Source organism: Pelodiscus sinensis, chromosome 9 (assembly GCF_052426305.1).
Source record: "Pelodiscus sinensis isolate ZL-2025 chromosome 9, ASM5242630v1, whole genome shotgun sequence".
Taxonomy (NCBI): Eukaryota; Metazoa; Chordata; order Testudines; family Trionychidae; genus Pelodiscus; species Pelodiscus sinensis.
This window is the reverse complement of record NC_143060.1, coordinates 18,500,211-18,522,180: the sequence shown is the minus strand read 5'-3', so window position 1 is coordinate 18,522,180 and position 21,970 is coordinate 18,500,211. Positions and strand designations below refer to the sequence as shown.

Here is a 21,970-nt window from a genome sequence, read left to right as displayed (position 1 = left end):
AGCTAGGTACCAGGGCACACCACACTAACCTACTGGTCTTTAGGACCAGATGTGCAGCAGAAGCGCACCATTCCATTCTCACGGTGTCTTCACAACATCTAGCTTTATGTCTCATTGAGCTTGTGTTTTGGAGCTTCTATATCTCTGTGCCTGTGCACATATACTGACTACATCAGGAGTAAGTCCACCAAGTCTATGGAAATACAGGCAGTCCCCGGGTTACGTACAAGATAGGGACTGTAGGTTTGTTCTTAAGTTGAATTTGTACTTAAGTCGGAACTGGCGTCCAGATTCAGCCGCTGCTGAAACTGACCAGCGGCTGACTACAGAAAGCCGGAGGCAGAGTTGCTCTGCCCCGGGCTTCCTGGAATCAGCCGCTGATCAGTTTCAGCAGCAGCTGACTTGGGGATACCTGGGGTAGAGCAGCTGGGTGCTGCCGGGTTGGTCCCCGCAGTGCCGAGGAGCGGCGCTGCGGGACCAACCCGGCAGCGCTCCAGCTTCTCTAATCCAGGCGTCGGTGAGAAAAGCCTGGTCTGCTGGCGGGGGGGCGCACTAGCTGTGCCCCCCCCCTCCCCAGCAGGCCAGGGAGACGCGGAGCAAAGCCGTGGAGGACACGGGCGGCGGGACCGCTGAGACACGCCGCGGTCCCGCCGCCCGCGTCCTCCGCGGCTTTGCTCCGCATCTCCCTGGTCTGCTGCGGGGCCCCCCCAGCAGACCAGGGAGACGCGGAGCGGCTTTTCTCGCCGCGGAGGACGCGGGCGGCGGGACCGCCGCGGCGCGTCTCGGAGGTCTGCTGGGGGGGGGTGGGCGCAGCTAGTGCGGGGTGAGTCACCCCGTTCGTATGTAGGGATCCAACATAAGTCGGATCCACGTAACCCGGGGACTGCCTGTACTCTCGGAGAGATGAGTCACTCTCAATGCTTGTTGCCACCAAAGTAAAGGAAGAAAAGGAGTAGAAAGGGGTTTGACTGCAGAATTAGGATCTGAGCAGTGATGATCTGGGCTTCAGGTTCATCTTTACTACAGATTGAAATGTTCTAGAGTAGGGGGAACAAACGATAACGGTATTTGAACTCTGTTACCTGATGTGACTAACCAGCCTGCTAAACCTCAAGATGTTTTCCATGAGGTTGTGCAACTCCCTGCTGAAATCAGTGGCGATCAGTGTCTCATGAAGTATATGCGATTTAATTTGTAATCAGCTTCTATTAATATGCCTGTAATACAACTGTTATGTTGTTATAAGCATTATTGGCTGTCATATTTGTTAAGTGTACACTTCCCTTGTATGAAACTTCTAACTGAAGCTACAAAGAAGTGGTGTGGATGTTACTGCTATTTAATGACAGTTAAAGCATTATAAAATCCAGTAATATGAGCTTTCCTGCAGCGTAATATGGTGATACATCACAAGTTCCATGCTACATTAGTGTGCTATACTATGAACTGTGTGATTGTATTCTTGCCAGGTTTCTTCGAAGCTTTATTCCTTACCAAATCCAAGTATCCTTGTGTCCTTGAGGCTGGACTTTCTCCGCATTATTTGCAGCCATGAGCACTATGTCACCCTGAATTTACCTTGTAGCCTACTCACGCCACCTGCATCACCATCACCATCTGTGTCTTCAGCAACTTCACAGGTAGGCAAAACGGCAAAGGCCACATGTGGAAATTCAAGTTGAGCAACAGGTGTGTCATATCTATGATCAGGTTCTTTTTTTTGCCAATGCCGCCTTGACCATGCATTTAAAAATGTAGGCCATGCGTGTGGAATGGCTAAGAGGGACCTGAGCTACCCATATTAGGATTGCCATATTGAAAACTTAAAGTAAGTCTCTGAAACCTCAAACTTTTAGCCCTAATGTGCAAGACGAACATTTTCCTTGGAAGGAACGGACAGCAAGCTTTTATTCAGACTTGTGCTTATCTTCTGTGATCATTAGCAAAAATAAGGTCCATTTATTGTCACTGTGTCTATGTCTAGACTACAGGGTTTCGGTATCCCTGAAAAATTCTGCCGCATCCAGGGAACGTGTCTGCTCTTCTGACATTTTTTGCGGAAGAACAGATGCGCTCTTTCGGAAGCCCTGTCTTCCTTGTGCCAGGAAGAAGGACTCTTCCAAAAGAGGAGGTTTTTCCGAAATTTGGCCCAGTGTAGACGGAAAATTGTGGAGCGCAATTTGCATACCTTTTTCCGATAAAAAGCGGCAGTGTAGACATAGCCTTTGTAACATCCATTCTACTGCCTTGTCCCATCCTATGCAAAAGAGTGCATGTGCAGGAAACAGTCATTACTCAGCAAAAGCACGTTGTTTGATACACTAGCACTGCTCTTGCTTGTCAGATTAGCTATTTTCTTTTCTTCTGGTCTGTATTGTGTATACTTAGCAGGAAGGGAACACAAACAAAATAATCTACTCTGAATTATTGAAGTGTTTGTAGCTGGGTCTCGGTCTGGGGGTGGGGGTGCTGTTCTCCCCCTTTTTTCTCCCTGACCCTTCCCCTGGCTTCTGTCCCACTTGCCAGCCGCTCCCGTGGTCCAAGTCCTTTAATCCCTCTTGGGGTTCACGCTGCCTGTCCTGGGTCGGGAACTCGGGGGCCGGTCCTCCGCTCTGGCGCCTGGTCCCCGGGGTGTTCGGCCTCCTGGGCCTCCAGTCCTCCGTTCCAGGTCCGTCCCCTTTCCTCGGCCGGGTCGGGGCTCCTGCCCTAGCTCCTCCGCCTCTTGGGCTGCAACACCGTCCTGCGGGGGAGGGGTGAGAGCAGCACCAAAGCCTCCCTCCACTTCCCCCTCTCCGCTCTTCCCTTCCACCTCCCTTTTGTACTCCATGCCCGGTGTCTCCCCGCCCCCGCCCGGCGTCCTCCCTTGCTCCATGCTCCCAGGTCCTAAGGCCCGCCGGTTCGCCGTCAGGGCCTCCCACGCCTGCACTGTGCTGCGGAGGACTCTCCCCGGCTTCACAGCCGTTTCCGGGTCCCCGCAGCTGCTCCCCAGCCCCTAGCTGCCGGTAGTGCGGGAGTGGGATCCCCCGTCACAGTGTTGAAGTTACATGTAATGTAAGTAGATATGTAGCCTAAAAAATGAGTGAAACAGTGGCTGACATGAGATTTCCTTTAATTCTGGACTGGGCTTCTACTGTATTTCATAAGCTGTATTGTTCTGTGTCCTCAGTGCTCATTACACAACTTTCAATGCATGGGTTTTTCAACAGAGTTCTGGATTCTCTACAAATGTCCAAGATCAGAAGATTGCAAATATGTTTGAATTGTCTGTGCCTTTCCGCCAGCAGCATTACTTGGCAGGGCTTGTGCTAACAGAGCTGGCTGTTATTTTAGACCCTGATGCTGAAGGGTGAGTTTTTTTTAATTCTTTCCCAAGAGGTCACCATGAGCTAAGTAGATGGTGAATCACAAGCAAGCTTTGGCCATGGGCAAAGTGAATTTACGTTGATAAGCTGAGGGGAGAGAGAGAGAGTAAGAAACACGTCTTCCAGCCCAAGAATGCTCCTCTCCTACTTGCCGTTTCCCCATTCCTACTTCTGTTAACCCCTGACTCTCCAAACCAATTTACAGGCACATTCTCCTAGCTGAGAATGAGGAGTTGAGAGCATCTTTTCCTCTAATCTTTTTTATCCACGTGCAGATTTTTTCTGGTCAAATACGGGATAAATTTTATGTGCACCAAGGCACGTGTGAATGTGCACCACCAGTAGGAACAAAAAAACCAAGTTGTGGGCACTCTGCTAATCATCTGGGCAGCATTTAAATTTCTCCTTGTGACGGCGCGTTGGGGGTTCCCCGTCTCCTGCACCCCGAAATGGCACAAACAGACTGCACCAGCCAGTGGAATTGAGGGTGGTTTATTGCTCCTCCAGCACAGCGCAGCACAGATGTAATCTGGTTACAGGAACTGGGGCTAAGAGGCCTCAGTGCCCCCCTTGAGATAGGGGAGTCCCAGCCCCCTCCCCAGCTCCTTATTCTCTGCCTTCCAGATAGGAACTAACTAACCCTCTCCAAGCCCTGCACCCCAGCCAGGGCAGCATTCCACCTTCCTTTGTTCCTCTCCATGGGGGGTGTCTGGCCACTGGTTCAACAAGTTTGGCATTACCTCTGCCTAGTGAGGTTTTCCCTGCTGGGTCTTGCTCCAGACAGCAGGGGTCACCACAGCCCAGCAAGTACCCCCACTATGTCACACTCCTGAGTGGGGGACACAAGTACACAGCTTATAGGAACACTGGATGAGAGTCTCCAACTCTTTAGGACCCTTCAATTGGCTGTGGAGGCTGCTGTCAAGCAGCAGCAGAAAGTGGCTTTTTGGAGCAGTAGCAAGAACATAATTTTCAAGTGTAAGAAAATGTCTCCTTGAGTTGGGTTAAGTGTAGTAGCACCTTTCGTCTTAGGAGTCTCAAAGCACTTTATAAATGGAAATGGAGCCTCCCAACTGCCCTACACAGTTATGTCTACACTTCCGGCTTCTTTTTTGGAAGAAGATATGCAAATTTTTGAGGAATAAAGGATCTTGCGCGAGAGGTTTTTTCTGTCTACACAGGGCTTTTTATCAGCAAAACCTCTTCCGCAAAAAGGATCGGCAGAAGATATGCAAATGAAAGCGCAATTTGCATATCTTCTGCTGGGGGAAAAAAAATGGCAGTATAGACATAGCCTGAGACTGGTAAAGAGATAGCGATACTGCAGATGGATAAAATGAAGCACAGAGTGTTTTAAAGTCATGTGCCAAGGTTACACTGAGACACATCTTCAGAGCTTAGAATACTGCCTAGTCTACTGCTCTAATCAGTTAGGCAGAGAACTCACCATATGTTATCCATGGCTTCCATCATCTGAAGATCTGCTGCATGCTTCTCTCTCTGAGATGGATACGATGCCAATGTCAGTTAACGTGGCATAGACCAATGAGCCATACATGTTTTTGCTCATTTCCCAGAGTTATAACAGGTGTAAGGGGTCATCCAATGAAATTAATAGGGAATAGGCTTAAAACATACATGAGGAAGGACTTCTTCACCACAAAGCATAATTAGCGTGTGGAACTCATTGCCAACAGTTGCTGTGAAGGCCAAATATATAATTGGCAGGGCTCGACAATTAGTGTAGTCTGCTCGCCCGTGGTGAGTAGATTACAAGCCCGCACAGCGCGGTCTGCGCATGCGCAGCGCGGTCTGCACATGCACAGAGTGCCGATCAGCGCAGCTAGCGAGCAGGGCTCGCTGCCGCTTGGCAAGCCCTGATAATTGGGTTCCAAAAAAATTTAGTGAGTTCCTGGAGGACAGGTCCATCAGTGGCTATTGGCCAAGATAATCAGGGACGCCACATACTCTGGATGTTCCTAAGCCTCAAGCTGCCAGAAACTGGGACTGGATGATGGGATGGATCCCTGAGTAAAGTGCCCTATTCTTTCCTCTGCCTCTGAAGCATCTGGCACTAGCCATTGTCAGAATACAGGATACTGAGCTAGATGGACCATTGGTCTGACCAAGTATAGCCATTCTTATGTTTGTTTGTTAGCTCCAATCTAATAGCCAGAAATCAGCTCCTCGTTTCTCTTGTTCTCTGCACTCTGTCTGTTCTTATCTAGCCTGTCCCCTGAGCGCTCTCACATGGGGAAACCTCTCCCCCCCCCCCCCCCAAGGGGCACAGCTCTCAGCTATCTCAGCTCTCAGCGCTAAGCTTGGAATAGTTCCAGGGGGCCTGGACGTTGACCTCTCCTTTTGGCCAGCTGCTCTGCCACGCAGATGAACTCATGGCTCAGACCAGCTTCACCTCCTTCCCTGACAGTGTGGTCATTCACACTGTGAGCACCTACGTGCCCCTGTACAACTTTGTGATGGAAGGAAAGCCATTGACAAACAGACTTTGTGAAAATGTGAGGTCTGGAAGCCTTAATGGATAAAAAAAAAATCAAAATCTCCATTTCCCTGTTTGAGACATACGTTCAAGTAACTGACCCATTCATTTTCAAGTGTGTGTTCCATTCGCTTTTGAAGCTTTCTGTACCCACGTTTACATAGGCTGGCTTCATTCTGATGAAGCACACATCATCCTTGCATCAGATTTCATTAAAAAAAGGGGGTCCCTGAGATTGGCCAAAGAAGCCACAACTGGAGAGGGAAAACGGAGTGAAAACTAGTTTAACCCTTCATTAGAAAATAGCTATTTGAAAGTTCAGAGGAAAATTAATTCAAGAACAGGTCGAATCAGTGTGCAGAGTAAATCATTCTGTTCATATCTATTCTTTCCCTCCCCATCCCTATGCAGAATTGTAAGGGCCATATCCTCATATTATGTAAATTGGCATAGCTCACTTGACATCAGTGGGGAGGACATTAAGTTACACCAGCGGTGGATATGACTTGAAAGGCATTTCCTGATTCAAACAACTTATTGGCTAAGACTACACTAGTAATTTAAAAGTTATCTATTTCAGCCACGGTACAGCCCCGCTGGGACAATTTAGAATATTCCCAGATATGTTGCCCTGAGGTGGGAAAGTATTAAAGGATGATCAGTTTTCTGTAGGAAATTCATGGTTTCATCTCTGAAGTTAGTAAATGGCATAAGGTTATTGAAACTTAGACTTGTTTAACATAAGTGTGTTCCATTACCCAGACTGTTTTGTACAACCTGTTCGTGTTCAGTTGCGCTATACATGTTTTCTATGGAATACTTTCATGATTCATGTACAGAAAAGACTTAGTAATACCTTTTTAAAAAGTATTACTATTCTTATTGTTTGCCATATATTGTGTTAAAGTCAAAGGCCACAGCCAGGTGGGGTCTTGTGCTAGGTGCTGTACAAACATGCAATCAATGCCTTGCTCCAAAGAGTTTACAACCTAAAAGAAAAGGCAGAACAGGTAGATGAGTTTGAGATAGGTGGATGAGGTAGTGTGCTGCGGTGGCAGTTAAAAGAGAGAGGGTAACAAAAATTAAGTCCAAACAAATCAAGTCTTGGGTCATTCGTCTTATGTCGCTCGTTGCCTAAGGACCATATTCTGATCCCTTTAATCAAGTTGGGTAGCACCTGCCTCCTCAAAAGATCCTATTGACTCAGTGGGACTGTTGAACACAGAGAAGGGAATCAGAAATCTGGCCCTCTGTGTTTGAGACAGCCTCCTTTTAAACAAAGACCAAAGTATGCCCTTCATGCCAGCAATGAAAAGACATGCTGACGGGGAGATAAAGCTGAACTGAAATTTCTCTTGAACTGTGTTACATCATCTAGATAATTCTATAATCTCCAAGTGACAGTTTACTTTCTTTAGCTTTTATTTACTAGACATAAAAGCAGTTGCTTTACAGTTATAGCAAGGAGCTTTTTTCTAGTCATGATTTCTAATTTCCTGACACTTTAAATGTTTCCTCCCTAGTTATGTTATCTCCCAGTGACACATACAACAAGTTGGAAGACCCAGTTGCAAGGCAGTTGTATTAACTGGTTAAACCTCAGCTAACATGGGCAGCATCCCTAAGTATGTTTCTAGAACCAGCTCAAAAATGTGGACTGTCCACTAGCCCTTTTGTAACCAGGTTCACTGACCCAATAGCTGTAGAGTAGGTGCTGTCTGAAATACACAGGTCACTTTAATACCTCAGAGTCAAATCCTGGGGCTTGTGTAATGCAAAAGAAACTCTTTGCTGCTTCATGGATTGGGTCAAAAGACCTTGAGGCTTGTTGCTTATAGAGAACAGAGAGGTTCTGCATCTGCTCTGCAGGCAGTTATTGTAGAGCTTTCCAAGGGTTTTTTCCCCCTATTTCTTTCCTTTTCACTGAGGCCACAAAGATTGCCAAAGGCCCAGGACTGCAGCAGTGTGTTGAAGGACTAGAGCTAGGTTCTCCTGAGATTCAGAATAAAAGTTGCTTACATATTAGAAAAGGAATGTGTTGAAGGTGACATGCAAAAGGGGAGACCATCTGAACTGTCTCCTCTTTGCATCTTCACAGTGAATAAAGAAGGCTGGAAAGGGTGGGTTTTTTTTTTGCTCTTGTTTTTCCTGTTTAATTAGAAATATTAGGAATACATACCATTATCTTCCTGTTCTTCTTTGAGTGATGGTCCCTGTGTTTATTCCGCACACAGGCTGTGTGTGTGCGCCATGCGTCTCAAGTCTGGAAATTCCAACAAGCAGTGTCCATGGGCTTGTTCTTGTGTAGTCAATCCCTTTGTGCGCCAGACCGAGGATAGTTAAGGCAGTGCGGGCGGATGCTTCTCCAGTGTCTTCTTACCACTGCATGGCCTGAAAAGGAATCCTTGTGTCTGCATATTTCTCCAGCTTTTTATCCTTATACTCTGTAAATAAATGTGTAAATAATTTATAGCTGCATCGCTATCCAAGCTACACGCTTTCCAGGGACCCAAAATAGCTTAGCAGATAACCTGAGCAAGCATTTCTCTGCAGCTCTCATGTAGCCTATATATGCAGGTCTGTCGTGAGCAGGATATTCACTTAGGGGGGAACACCTCAGTGGGATCCCTTCATTTTTCAAATTAACAGGAAACTTCCTTTGTACTTCTCCAGAGGAGCTATGGGTCACAGTTCCCAGGGCAATGCTCTTCTGTGGACATGCAAACTCAGACATGCCTTCTGTGCTATTCACCTCTTACCACAGGTCTTGAGAGAGATCCAGAAAGACAGAGCCAGAGTCGTCATTGTAGCACCCTACTGACCCAGACAGTTTTGATTGACGGAGCTCCTGAGGATGTCATTATGTTCACGTTAGGATTAATCCTTCATCAAGAAGGGGGCAGACTCAGAGATCCCAATCCAGAACTACTCCACAAATGGCCTGGTGTTTGGATGGGCATCAGAACTAGGATGCTCTTGCTCAGAAAAGAGTGAACCAGAGCCTGCTGCCTAGCTAAATGGAGATACTTTTCTGAGTTCATCATTAGCAGCTGTCCCTGAATTCTGGAAATATCTCAGTGTTCTAGATTACAGTGTGTTTTTAAGACATTCCGGTGTTTCCATTTGCTCACTATGGGTCCATCTAGCCAGTAGTCCGTGCCTAACTTTCTCCAGTAGAGGGACATTCCACCTGTATTCACCCTGTTCCAGTGAGATTTATGAAAGGCCTAATTCAGACCTTTTCACCAATTTTCAAACCTACCCCTCAGTGAGATCTCAATTTCTACTATCAACACTGCATGGACTGCCATTTGAATCCTCAGAAACAAACTCAAATCTGTCCATGAAGGTTACATTCTGAGTGACTATTACCTCGGTAAGAAGGGTGAGCGAGATGGGAGCCCTCATGGCTGACCAATCATATGGTGTTTTTCACAAGGAAAAGGTCTCTTTTTAATGACATCCTAAAGTTCTTCTTAAGGTTCTTTTTTGAGTTCTGTGTCACTCATTTGTTCTCTTCCCAAACCCCCTCTTCTCTGAGGAGAGAGAACTGCATTCCCTTGACCTCTCTACCTGCAGAGAACCAAATCTATCTGAAAGTCTCCAAAGTTATTTCATGCTATAGTGGAATGGTTGCAAGGACAAACCTATATCCTCTCAGAGAATCTTAACATAGATTTTGGATGCATCATTTTCTGCCACCAATTAGAATCAGGAATGGAAGGACCTTGGAAGTTCATCTAGCCCAGTCCCCGTACCAATGGAAGAGTAAGTATTGTCTAGACCAGTGAAAGGCAACCTAAGCTAGTGAGTGGGCCACATAAATAGCCCTCCTTCCTCTCAGTGGGCTGCAGAGTTGTCGTTACCAAGATGATCTCCCAAGATAAGATATTTTGCTAACTGCACTTGAATATTTAGACTATGTTGGGTGTATCAGCTGAACCATAGCAGCACTTTGACTGGATGCAGAGGGAATGCACAGCTCTCACAATATTGTGTGCAGTCAGTACCCACCTCCCTTTTTGTGCACGTGCTTTATGTTTATGTTACTTTAGAAATACTGGTAGGAAAAAACCTACATAGATGAAAACCAGCAGAATCTGGGAACCCTGTTCCTGGGCAACAATAAACAAAATATCTCGTGAGCCATACGTAGAACCTGAATGTGCTTCGTGTGGCCTTCGGGCCGCAGGTTGTCCACCACTGATCTAGACCATCCCCAACAGGTGTTTGTCTAACCTGATCTTAAAAATCTCCAGTGTTGGAGATTCCACAACCTCCCTCGGCTATTTCTTTTAGTGCTTAACCATCCTGACAGGAAGTTTTTCCTAATGTTCAGCCTAAACCTCGCTGGCTGCAATTTAAACCCGTTGCTTCTTGTCCTATCTTCAGAGATTAAGAAGAATTTTTTTCCCATCCTTCTTGTAAAACAACCTTTTATATACTTGAAAACTGTTGTGTCTCCTCTGTCTTTTCTTTTCTATATTAAACAAACCCAATTCTTTCTATCTTCCCTCATAGGTCATATTTTCTAGACCTTTAATAAGTTCTGTTAATCTTCTCTAGATTCTTTCCAATTTGTCCTCATATTTCCTGAAATGTGGCACCCATGAACACAAAACTCCATTTGAGGCCTAAGCAGCGCAGAGGAAAGTGGAAGAATTACTTCTCATGTCTGACTTACAACACTCCTGCTAATACATCCCAGAATGATGTTCGATTATTTTTGCAACCGTGTCACACTGTTGACTCATAGTTAGCTTGTGGTCCAGCGTGGTCCCTAGATCCTGTTCCACAGTATTCTTTTCTAGGCAGTCATTTCCCATTTTATATGTATGCAACTGATTGCTCCTTCCTGATTGTACTTTGCATTTGTCCTTATTGAATTTCATCCTATCTACTTCAAACCATACATCCTTCTATCTGTTGAGGAAAGGGCACAGTCCACTAGAACCCAACCTGCCTCTACAGCATTGCTCTAGGAAGAACTGTTACTGGCCTTATGCAGAGTAGCTATCTGGAATTCTGTGTATTCATTCACAAAATATTATGTGCTGCTGTTCAAGCCTATGCTATGGATGCAGCTGTGGGAACTCCAGTACTTCAGATGTCTTTCTTGCCAGCTTCCTCTTACTGCCCCCTGCATGCAGTCTGAAGATGGTTTGTCAGTCACCCATGCATGGAATATTTATAGGGGCCAGCACTGAAAGAAGAAATGGAAGTTACTTTATGTGTAACTGAAAGCTCTGTGAGATCTGGTCCTTATCTGTATTCCACTACCCACCCTCCATCCCCTCTGCTTCAGATCTTTCTGAGTTCACTGTAAGAAGAGGAACTGGAGAGGCATTGGCCTGCACTGCTTCTTATGCCCTTGTTCTGGAGAACATGGAGAACTACTGCAGATGTGTTGACCACCAGACACTGCTTGTTAGAATTTCAGGGCTTTGGGGCCTGGTACCCATGTTCACGTCACATGCAGAATACAGATATGGACCACACATCTCAAAGACTTTCCAGTTTCAAGTAAGAAAGCTCCTTTTTTTGCTGAATGGCTCCTTGAAAGACCAGAGAATTGGAGAAAAGTTTGCTCAGCTTTCAGCTGAAGGGGCAAGCATATTCAAATCTCATATAAAGAACATTTTATCCTAAGGTGCTTGTCATGAGTTTCAGTTAAATCAATATTAACAAAAAACAAAGTTTTAAAGAGTCTTAACTAAAAATCCTGTTCCTTCTCAGGGTTCGTTCTTTGTGTTATGTGATGTTGTGATCCTATTAATTCTCTGGTTATAAATTTGTGATGCTTTACAAACAAACGTAGCACAAATAGATTTCTTCAGTAGAAGGCTTCTGGGGCTCTTGCATTGTCTCAGTAAGAAGGAGTTTTTCTCATTTACATTCTTTATGCTACAGTTAATATCTCTACTCAGCTGCCAGTGAATTCATAAAAGCCAGTCTCCAAAATGAGTTTGAGATTGAGAAATACTGCATAATGATACATGTATATGCATGCCAAGTTAAAAATAAAAACCGGGATTTTTTTAAGAGGTACTTAGTTACAAAGTATTGTTTGCTTTCGAGATATTAACCAATCCCTATGACTCAACTGTCTTTTAACAGTTTGTTTGGATTGCATAAGAAGGTCATCAATATGGTACACAATTTACTGTCCAGTCATGACTCCGATCCACGGTACTCTGACCCCCAGGTAAAGGCCCGGGTGGCTATGCTGTATCTACCTCTGATTGGTGTGATCATGGAAACCGTGCCTCAGCTATATGATTTTACAGGTATTTTGTGCACCACGCTTTTGCATGCATATTGAATTACTTCCAGCTTTTGAGCACATTAAGAGAGATTAAGAGCACATTAAGTTGGAGAGAGCAACCAAGCGTTGTGGGGTTGTTGTTGTTTTCCAAGTACATTTTCTTTTGTATTTATTATTTGTATTACCATAGTAACGAAGAGCCCTTGTCAAGAACCAGGACCCATTGTACTGTGTTTAAAACTAGAAACAACAGATGGATACAGACAGGAGTCTAGGGAAACAAGGAGACAGTATTGATCAGCATGATAGCTAGGGGCTCAGTACACTACAGACTGCAAAATGGATGCTCAAAATTTCCTTGCTTAAAAGCTGCATTTTTCCACTTGTTTACACAAAATTGTTCCCGAGTCTCCTTTTGTCCATGTGAATGCAGGATTTTACCACTGCAGATTTTGCAGGCATAATTTATTTATCTAGACTAATAAAACAAGCGGTGTCTGTCTCGATACACTAGTCTTTTGTGATGTGTACTTATTAATACATCCAATTAAAGAGACAGCAACCCCATACATGTAACAGTAGTACCAACAGACAGCACCAAAAGCCCAAATTCCTCTGTTCCTTTAGATATCACCGGATGTTTTCTTCGTCAGCAACTTTCCTACAGTGTGTTCCAAAGGGCAAAGAGTTTGGGCTAGTTTAGATCAGGATGGGAAAGCTGGATTTGAAATAGTCTGGCATATAGGTAGGCCCTACCATGGTCAATTTTGGTCAATTTCACAATTGCACAATTTTAAAAATTGTAAATTTCACCATTTCAGATACTTAAATCTGAAATTTCATGTTATAGCTAGGGGAGCCCCAACCAATAGGGAATTATTGGGGGGGGAGGGGTGTCAGAAGGCTATTGTAAGGGGGTCATGGTATAGAGATGTAATAGTGTAGTCGATTAAACGATTAACCAAAAGCAAAAGCCCCCCCCCCCCCACGCCAGTACATTTTTTAGCAGGTTGGCCAGGAGCTTGGCTCAGTCTTGGCTTGTGCTGGGTCCAGGAGCTGAGACCCACCCTCGACAGGGGCTGCTGCCACCCCATGCTGCTGCCTCTTTATCAGAGGCAGCAGCACAGGGCAGCAGCAGCCAATCCACAAATAGTTTTTAAACTGTCTCCCCTCACAGACCAGCTCCTGCCTGTCACCCAGGTACTGATGATCTAATACGGAGGCCCTAGCACACTTTCTGCTGGCTCCGCCCCTGGGGATAATAGAATAGTCAACTAACCGATAAGAATTCATGAGGTTACTCGACTATTCAGTTAACTGATATTTAAAATCCCTATCATGGTATTGCCAGCCTTACTTCTGTGCTGTTGCTGATGGCTGAGCTGCCTTCAGACCAGGATGTTTTTACCCCCCTGCCCTGGTAGCCCAAGGCCCCTTTAGCTCCCAAGTGCCAAAGCGCTGGGTCTGGAGCTGGGGAGAGGCAAGGCTGGCGGTGCCCTGGCCAATGGCTTCTACTATACGCTGAGCACCAGCTGCTGGGCCTAGCAGGGCTATTGCGGGATGGGATTTCCTCTTCCTTTGTAGAGGCCACTCCTGGGAGCAGGTCAGACCCACCTCCAGGAACCTCCCCTGGCTGTAGGAAGGTTTGCACATGCTGGTTGGGAGCCCAGCTCTGAAGGCAGCATCACTGCCAGCAGCAATGCATAAATAAGGGTAGTATGGTCTGGTATTATCATCTTCACTTCTGCACTGCTGCTAGCTGCAGCACTGCCTTCAGAGCTGGGTGTCTAGCCAGCATCCCCCATTCCCCAATCACCCAGCTCTGCTGGCAGCATACAACAATGGTGGCAAAGGCACCCCCCCTACAATAGCTTTGTGACACTCCCCCACACCCCTTTTTTGATTGGGATCCTCTGTTTGAGAAATGGTGGCCTCCCCTGTGAAATCTGTATAGTACAGGGTAAAAATACACAGAAGACTGGATTTCCTAGAGATTGGGAGACCAGATTTCATGGTCCGTGATGCATTTTGCATGGCTGTGAATTTGGTCATGCCCTACATGTAGCATGCTTCGAGTATTTTGGCTCTAAGTTAAATGAGATGGTGATGGCTTTGTTGGAAATTTTCAGAAGTGTCAAAGTATTTTCAGAGTCTGTGTCCCCCTTTTCCAAGTGACTTGGGTACTTAGGGAGCCTAAGCCCTATTGACTCTTAATGAAACTTGGCCTCCTTAGACCCTACGTCCCTTTCAAAAATGGGACTTAAGCTCCAGAATTCCTTAGACATTTTTGAACAATTTCCCTTATGTTTGATTTACACAACGGCAAATATAAATATATAGAGAGAGAGAGAATCCCCATTTGCTTGCAATACCGGGCTATTGCAATTTTTTCCAGTGACCATTAGCAGACGGTTAAATAAAACCAGTGGAGAGGAGCTGGGCAGAATGGACCTTTGTCCCCCATTTAACCGAAGTCCGCGTGTTTCTCGGCAGAGACTCACAATCAGCGAGGAAGGCCGAGCTGTGTCACCATCGATGATTATGAAAGTGAGGGTGGAAGCATGATCAGTCAGACGGTTGCGATGGCCATTGCAGGGACATCTGTCCCCCAGCTCACCCGGCCCAGCAGTTTCCTCCTCTCATCAACGGTACAGAAATGTTTCCCCTCAGAGCATGTGTAAACAGGCAACTATTGCTGTGTTTATGCCTGTGAGTGATGATCACAAAGCAGCAGTGTAGGAGGGAGGGCAGGAATGGTGGGAGGTTTGAATGGTTCTGATAATGGTTGCACTGGGTTATTCCTGTCCTTCTGGGAAGGGGAAGGGACTTAGAAAGAACAATCCGTTTTGCCAGCCTTCTCTTCCTTCTCCCTAAAGCTGATAATTCCATATCACTGCTGTTGTTATACAGTGGGATGGGAACATTGTTAAAAGTGGGGGTGCTGAGCCCCATTACCCCACCACCCCCAGCTAAGCCCCGGCACATAAGGCTGACAGCCAGGACCCCGGGCATGGGGCTAGCAGGAGAATCCTCTGGCGTATGGGTCTCAAACCAGGCTGCCAGCATGCAAAGCTGGCAACAGAGCCCCTGGCGCACAGAGCTGGAGCTGGGAATCCAGTGTGCAGGACTGGCAGCAGAGCCCTGGCACATGGGGCTGGCAGCTGGGAGCCCAGGTGCTAGGCCGGAAGCCCTGGGGTGTTGTAGCACCCCTCATACACCTAGTTCCCCCCTCATGCTGTTACCGTCATTCTGGGTGAAATTCACTCCTTTGCAAAGACTCTCCGCACAAGGCCTCTGCACTACTTAAATCTTATTTAATCAAGTCATAAATGGAGCTTGAGTGGTGCGTGATCCCTGAGCTGGCGCTGTGCGGAGGGATGGATTTCACCTTCTTTGTGCCAATAGATGCCAGCCAGTAGTAGGGCCCCATTGTGTTTGGGGCTGTATATATACAAAGAGAAGCTTGCCTGTGCCCAGGGGCGGCCCTAGACTAGCTGCCAGCAACTGGCGCCCTAAGCGAACCATGCAATCGGCGCCCCCACCTCCAACCCCCTCAATGATATTGCGCCACCATTTGGCATCCCATTTAACTTGGCGCCCTAGGCGACCGCCTAGTTCGCCTGTAAGGACAGGCTGCCCTGCCTGTGCCATGATGAATTTCCAGTCTCAAGACCAAGACACAATGTTCTGGATGACTAGGACAGCGGAGGGGATGATGATCTGGAGATGAAGGGAACATCAGATTATGCTGGGTCATCATCTGCAGGATTCAAAGTTTCTTTCCCCACCCCACCTCCCCAGTATAATTCCACTAACGCATGGAGGTGCCTTGCCAGGCCGTTTGCCCACTGGAAGTTTATTGAAAGCATCATGGTGGAGGTGGGTCTTGAGAAGGGGCTTACAGGAGGACACACTCATCTCACGAATGTAATGTAAAATGCTTTGCTAGAGCTGAATTCCTGTCTTTTGTGCCATGCGGGCTCTGTCTGTCTGTGGCATCAGTCAAGGGAAATGTGGTAATTCAGCCAGTGCTAGCTCATGTTGCTCATGTATGCACACCTGCTGGCCACTGTCCTAATCTGAAGCGGATGATGAGTTCGCCCAGAGTAGTTACCTGATGCAGGTATTTCCAGTGGACTATAAAAGTATTTGGGGCACTAATAGGTGTGTTTGATAAAGTGGTTTGCAGTACACGTTTCATTGGTCCTTTAAACCCCAGGAACTCTCTTGCATATTTGTGAGCGCCATCTGTAGGCACTTTATCTGCTCCTGTCTGTACAGACCGGCCGGCAGCACTCGACCTTCTCAGCAGAATCAAGCCGGAGCCTGTTAATCTGCCTCTTGTGGGTCCTCAAGAACGCTGACGAAAGCGTCCTGCAGAAATGGTTCACAGACCTGTCCGTGCTGCAGCTCAATCGCTTGCTGGATTTGCTGTATCTCTGCGTCTCCTGTTTTGAGTATAAGGTACGGAAATATCGGTCAGTTGTGTGCCAGCTCCCTCAGGGCATGGAATGGGATTCAGACAAGCACCCAGGCACAAAGCACAAGAGTGACGTTCCTGGCCCTTACACAGTTCCAAAGAGCTCCCTTCCCATCCCTCATGCTCTATCCATTACCCTCTTCTTGCTTCCTTCCTTCTCCTCACCCTCAAAATCCTGGCGGTTGTACCCCTCTCTGTACACACACTGGCCCTCGGTGGTGCTGCATCCCTCTGTCTTTGTCCCTTTCACCCCCATCTTCCAGCAGCCTACTGGCTCTGCCCTCTCACCATAAAATGGCTTATACAAAGTCTCCACTGTTTGTCATACTCCTGGACAGGCAAGTGGGTACCTCCCCTCACATATTATCCCTGAGGCTGCCACAAGAAGAGAGAGCAGAGAGAAGCTGACAGTTGCATTTACTCATTCCCAGGTGTCAGGGGCAGTAGAAATATAGCGGCTTCCCAGGTCACCAGTTGTCCTCTGCTCCTCCCCTTCGTTGTGTCTCCTTTGTTCTCTCCCTGCTGCTGGCTTGTCAGACCCTGCAGAGGACATCATGGCCTGGACATCTGCAACACATCCTGGCCCTGTAGGTTCCCCCGGGATTAAGAGTTCTGTCCATTTAGCCTTCTAATCCATCCCAGATAAAAAGAGGTTTCCCTCAATATCTGTACTTTTCTGGCTTGAAATCTGCAGGGCAAGAAAGTGTTTGAAAGGATGAACAGTCTGACATTTAAGAAGTCAAAGGACATGAGAGCAAAACTTGAGGAAGCTATTTTGGGAAGCATTGGGGCGAGGCAAGAAATGGTCCGAAGAAGCAGAGGGCAGCTCGGTGAGTGATCTTGGTGGTCGCTGCTGGCCTTCCTATATGAGACTGACCTGAAACTATCATCGCCTTCCTCAAAGAGCCCCCGGATCCATTAGTGCGCTGCAGGAGGATACTCATGTCAGTTGAGAGCTCCATCAGAAGAGCTGGAAGTGGTTTGCAGTACACGTTTCATTGGTCCTTTAAACCCCAGGAACTCTCTTGCATATTTGTGAGCACCATCTGTAGGCACTTTATCTATTTCCTAACGATGTACTTGCATAGACATGTCTCATTTATAGAGCACTCCTGTAACAGTGTCTGGGAACGTTAGCCTGACCTTGTAGGTAGAACCAACATCCTGTCACTGTATGTCAAGAGTGAGAGAGAAGAAATGCAGTCCCTGAAGGGATGGTTGTTTCTGCTACAGCAATAAGAGAGTGAAATAGTTAACAGTTGGGATAATTATATTGCCTTCATGTGTCACAATTAACATTCCCTTGAGATGATGAGGTATTGAGCAGGAGAAGAAGTCTGGCACAGTGTTTAGCTCATTAGACCCAGGAGAACCAGGGTCAATTTCCAACTCCATTGCCGACTTCTCATATGACCTTGACATGATACCATGCAATGGGGAGAATAGTATTTCTCTACTTTATGGCAGTATGCTGAGGATAAATACATTAACAATGTGAAGTGCTCAGATAATACAGTAATGGGGGCGGGGAAGGTTATTTAAGTACAGTAGCACCTCAGAGTTTAGAAACACCAGAGTTAAGAACCGATCAGTCAATCACACTCCTCATTTGAAGAGCCCTGCATGGATACAAACATCTACCCAAGGATATGGATGTCTGCAGATAGACATCGGAATCTGCTGTATGACCCCAGATAGGAGACATGGCAGGGGGCGAGCTGCCAGTACTGAGAACAGTTTCACCACACTCATCTCCTTTGGCCACAGCATCTTCTGGGAGTAGAGTCGTTCGGATCAGCATATACCAATGTCTACCCATGGTTAAGCATTTTTATCCACTCAGGGCTCTACTTATTTGAAACCAGAACTAAGCAATCAGGCAGTAGCAGAGTCAAAAGGGAAAAAAAAGCAAATAAAGATCAGTACTTGGGTTAAATGTAAACAACTTAAAAAAAAGTTAAAAAAATATGACAAGGTAAGGAAACTTTCTGGTTTTGTTTCATTTAAATAAAGATCATGTAGCATCTGCATGGTAAAGCTGTATTGTCAGTGCTCAGTGGTAAACTTTTGAAAGAACAACTATAATGGTTTGTTCAGAATGTTTCAGAATAACAGCCAGTCTCCCCCTGAGGCTTTTGTAACTCTGAGGTTCTGCTGTGCCTTACAGGGAAGAGCTATGGCTTTGCGTGCTATGGTGTTCTATCCTGCATTCTGTCATGTATTACTTGCAAACAAATCTTTCTTTGCCACAAGGAAAGAGTTAATACGAATTTTTAAGAAAAAAATATGTTTATGTTATCTGACAGAAAGAAGTCCATCAGGGAGTGCGTTTGGAAGTCAAGAGAACCTGAGATGGAGAAAGGATATGACACACTGGCGTCAAAACACAGAAAAGCTTGACAAGTAACTCTATCTTATCCTTCTATATCAATTATTGCACTGTCAGTTTACAAACTCAAGCCCAAACTCTACTCCCGTTGAAGCCAAAGGCAACACTCTAGTTGTCCTCCGTGTGAGCAGAATAAGGCCATAAGATGGGATAGGCTGATTGTAGGGGAACAGTTTTATGCTGACTGACACAGCATCACATGTAGCATGTGCCATTTCTTCCACAGCGCTTCAGAATGAAAATTGAGAAGACTAATTATCTTCTTAAATCCCAGTAGTAAGTTGTAATGTAGAGAAATGATCCTTCAACTATATTCACAGATAGCATATAGTCTCATGTCATCTTTCCTTAATTCCATGAGTGCATTCTGGAAATCTCCAAGCATGCATTCCTTTCCTGTCCTAATCCATCCCTTTGATTATTTTTCCACATGTGCTGTGCTTTTAGAAGCCTCAAACCAGCCAGGTACTGTAGTATCAGTGTGTGGCTTTTTAATGTAATTGTCGTTTTGTACATCTGCATACCCAGTCAGCTCTATTTGTAGTGCTTGGCAGAAGCTTTCTTTGAGTGTAACTGGCTGAAATAATCCCTTTTGCGGATCACACCCATTACTTTCTAAGTTCCCTTATTTTTGCTTTGGTATTTTGCTAAGAAGCTCAGGAATGGCGTGTGTGTTTTGCTGTGCATGTTTCCCGTTTTCTAAAATTGCAACCCTCAGGCTTCTATTCCCCTTTAGTGTTACTCTGAAGGCCTAGCAAAAGGACTGGCCCTGATCCATGAACTTCAAACAGCCCACGAGAGGCTGGGAAATGGAAGCCTCAGAATCCCAATGGAAGGAAGGCCAAGCCTTCTACAGTGCTTTCCCCCCCTGGACCCTGCTGGCCTCCTTTGTGATTCTGTGGGTTTCTACTAAGCTCAAATTCCTGTGCTATGATTTTGGCACAGCCATATGCTCCGCCTCATCCCTTGCAGGTTGTAGAACACAATCCCCTCAAATATATATATATCTATAGAGATCCATGGTGCACCCACATGTTGAATACTGTATGTGGTTGCCCCATCTCAAAAAAAAGATGATGATATATTGGTATTGGGAAAGGTTCAGAAAAGGGCAACAAAAAAAACTAGGGGTATAGATCAACTTCTTTTTGAGGAGAGATTAATAAAATTGGGACTTTTCATCTTGGAAATTTGTAAAATCATAACTGATGTGAGAAAGTAAATGTGTTATTTAAATGAAATTAATAGGTAGCAGGTTTAAAATAAAAGGAAATATTTCTTCACACATCGCAGGGTCAGTCTGTGGAACTCTTTGCCAGAGGATGTTATGAAGGCCAAGACTGTAACAGAGTTCCAAGAAGAACTAGATAAATTCATGGAGGACAGGTCCAGCAGTGGCCCAGGATGGGCAGGGATGGTGGTGTTAGCTTCTGTTTGCGAGAAGCTAGGAAGGGACAACACAGGGTGGATTCCTTGATGGTTAGCTGTTCTGTTCATTCCCTATGGGGCCCTGAGTATTGGCCACTGTTGGAAGACAGGCTACTGGGCTAGATGGACCTTTAGTCTGTCCCAGCACGGCCTTTATTATGTATTTATGTTCTTAACAATACATGATGCGGTACAGAGTTCTTCCATGACATCTCCAGAATGCTGGCCACCAGAACAACAGAAATGCAGTATTTCTGCTCTGTTTGGCCATAGCATATCTGTGTAACAAGCTCTGTACAGAGTCCCATGAGATTAATTGTTGGATTTTGCAGAAATGTATTAGCCCAGTAGTTTTAGAAATTAGAATTGATATAAAGTATGTATGCATATGTTCATGCGTGTATACATAAAAATACAAAGACAGGCACATAATACATGGTGGCTGTGTCTACACTGGGCCACTTATTCCGGAAAAGCAGCCGCTTTTCCGGAATAACTTGCCAGCTGTCTACACTGGCCGCTTGCTTTTCCAGAAAAGCAATGACGATCTACTGTAAAATTGTCAGTGTTTTTCCAGAAAAACTATGCTGCTCCCGTTCAGGCAAAAGTCCTTTTCCGGAAAAACTGTTCCGGAAAAGGGCCAGTGTAGACAGCACAGTAGTCTTTTCCGCAAAAAAGCCCCGATCGCGAAAATGATGATTGGGGCTTTTTTCGGAAAAGCGCGTCTACATTGGCCACAGATGCTTTTCCGGAAAAAGTGCTTTTCCGGAAAAGCATCCTGCCAATGTAGATGCGCTTTTTCCGGAAATACTTATAACGGAAAACTGTTCCGTTTTAAGCATTTCCGGAAAAGGGTGTCAGTGTAGACGTAGCCAATGAGTGAATAGTAAGTATATGTAGTTTATCTTGTATCTCTTCCTCCATTTATAATACAATATTTGGACAAATGCCAAAAGGAACTATAGTGACACAGGTAGGCCATGGCAAAAATCTTTTCAACCCTCTCTAAAATCAAAGAATTCTCCCCACTTCTCAGGAAAAGCTTGAGTGAACAGCCTTTGTGCTATGTTCTGAAGACCATCAAACTCAGATCTAGGAGATAGGCCGTTCTAGAGTCCAGGACCCTACATCTGAGAACACCCAGCCACCAGGCCTCAGATATAGCAGTTTTTGTCTCTGTTGTCGAGAGTTATGGCAGGCTCTAAGGCAACCAGACCCCCACGTACAAAGGGCTTTGGCTCACAACCAGCACCTTAAAGGCCCTGGATGGGAAGCCGACTCTGTGTGTGGGGCACAGGTGTGAAATGTTCCAGGTGTGAATCTCCCCTGCAAGCAGCCTTACTCTGCAGTGATTGAGATTTCCAAGCTCTCCTTGAAGTGGAGCCTCCATTGATGAGTCATTGGCATGGAATCTGGATACGAGTCCACAGTGTGCCCTTGTAGCCAATAAGGAGAATGGAATATTATGGTGCATTAGGAGGAGCATTGCCAGCAGGTCTAGAGGAGTGATTATTCTCCTTTATTTGGCTCTGGGGAGGCTACAATAGTA

At 45.8% G+C, this 21,970-nt stretch overlaps 1 protein-coding gene across 11 annotated transcripts in view; it reads left to right on the top strand.

Annotated features, from left to right (window-relative positions):
* The window catches only part of DOCK7 (dedicator of cytokinesis 7), a 164,484-nt gene that overhangs the window by 109,580 nt on the left and 32,934 nt on the right, over nt 1–21,970 (top strand). For 6 of the 11 annotated variants that reach the window (XM_075936139.2, XM_075936137.2, XM_075936135.2 and 3 more), the window contains 8 exons: nt 1,470–1,640; nt 3,207–3,346; nt 11,977–12,146; nt 14,618–14,772; nt 16,406–16,588; nt 17,299–17,434; nt 18,911–19,007; nt 19,441–19,458. In XM_075936139.2, the coding sequence (XP_075792254.1) occupies nt 1,470–1,640; nt 3,207–3,346; nt 11,977–12,146; nt 14,618–14,772; nt 16,406–16,588; nt 17,299–17,434; nt 18,911–19,007; nt 19,441–19,458 (1,070 nt within the window). The remainder of the gene's footprint in view (nt 1–1,469; nt 1,641–3,206; nt 3,347–11,976; nt 12,147–14,617; nt 14,773–16,405; nt 16,589–17,298; nt 17,435–18,910; nt 19,008–19,440; nt 19,459–21,970) is intronic. The other 5 variants (XM_014575330.4, XM_006126762.5, XM_006126761.5 and 2 more) reach the window with 1 other exon arrangement.